The sequence below is a fragment of the Gavialis gangeticus genome, unplaced genomic scaffold (genome assembly GCF_001723915.1).
Source record: "Gavialis gangeticus isolate Ggan-Ray unplaced genomic scaffold, GavGan_comp1, whole genome shotgun sequence".
Lineage (NCBI taxonomy): Eukaryota > Metazoa > Chordata > Crocodylia > Gavialidae > Gavialis > Gavialis gangeticus.
Window position 1 is genome coordinate 11846279 of NW_017729012.1, and position 469 is coordinate 11846747.

A 469-nucleotide genomic window follows, 5' to 3' on the forward strand; every position below is an offset into this window, starting at 1 on the left:
CCGGGGTGGGCCCGAGCGGGCGGGGCCGCAGCTGAGGCGTGCTCTGGCACCTGGGCGCAGACGGGGCCGCGCGGCAGGAGCGGGAAGTGATGCTGCGCTTGAAGGAGGTGGTGGACAAGCAGCGGGACGAGATTCGCGCCCAGTCCCACGAGATCCTCCGCCGGAGCCGGGACACGGAAGCGGTAAGAGGGGAACGGCCGGCAGGCCGCCGTGGGCAGGCCCAGCACGCCAGTGCCCTGCGTGGGGCGCGGCTGCAGACACGCCCGCCTGGGGCCTCACCCCGGCTGCACTCCGCTTTCCAGCTGCAGGAGCAGCTCAGCCGCTTCATGTCCATGAACGAGGACCTGCGCAACAAGCTGGCTGTGACGCAGGCCCAGCTCCGGGGCGCGCTGGAGAAGAGCGGCAATGCAGACACGGCCGCGCCGCCCAGCTGGCGGGAGCCGGCGAGCGCCGGGTCTGCCGCGGACGC

General features: G+C 73.6%; 1 protein-coding gene across 1 annotated transcript in view; it reads left to right on the forward strand.

The window, feature by feature from the left end:
- Positions 1–49: 49 nt before the first annotated feature.
- Positions 50–469, forward strand: part of RILP (Rab interacting lysosomal protein) — a 5292-nt gene continuing 4872 nt past the window's right edge. The window contains exons 1-2 of the mRNA XM_019510992.1: positions 50–182; positions 303–467. Coding sequence (XP_019366537.1) covers positions 90–182; positions 303–467 — 258 coding nt within the window. The 5' untranslated portion in view covers positions 50–89. The remainder of the gene's footprint in view (positions 183–302; positions 468–469) is intronic.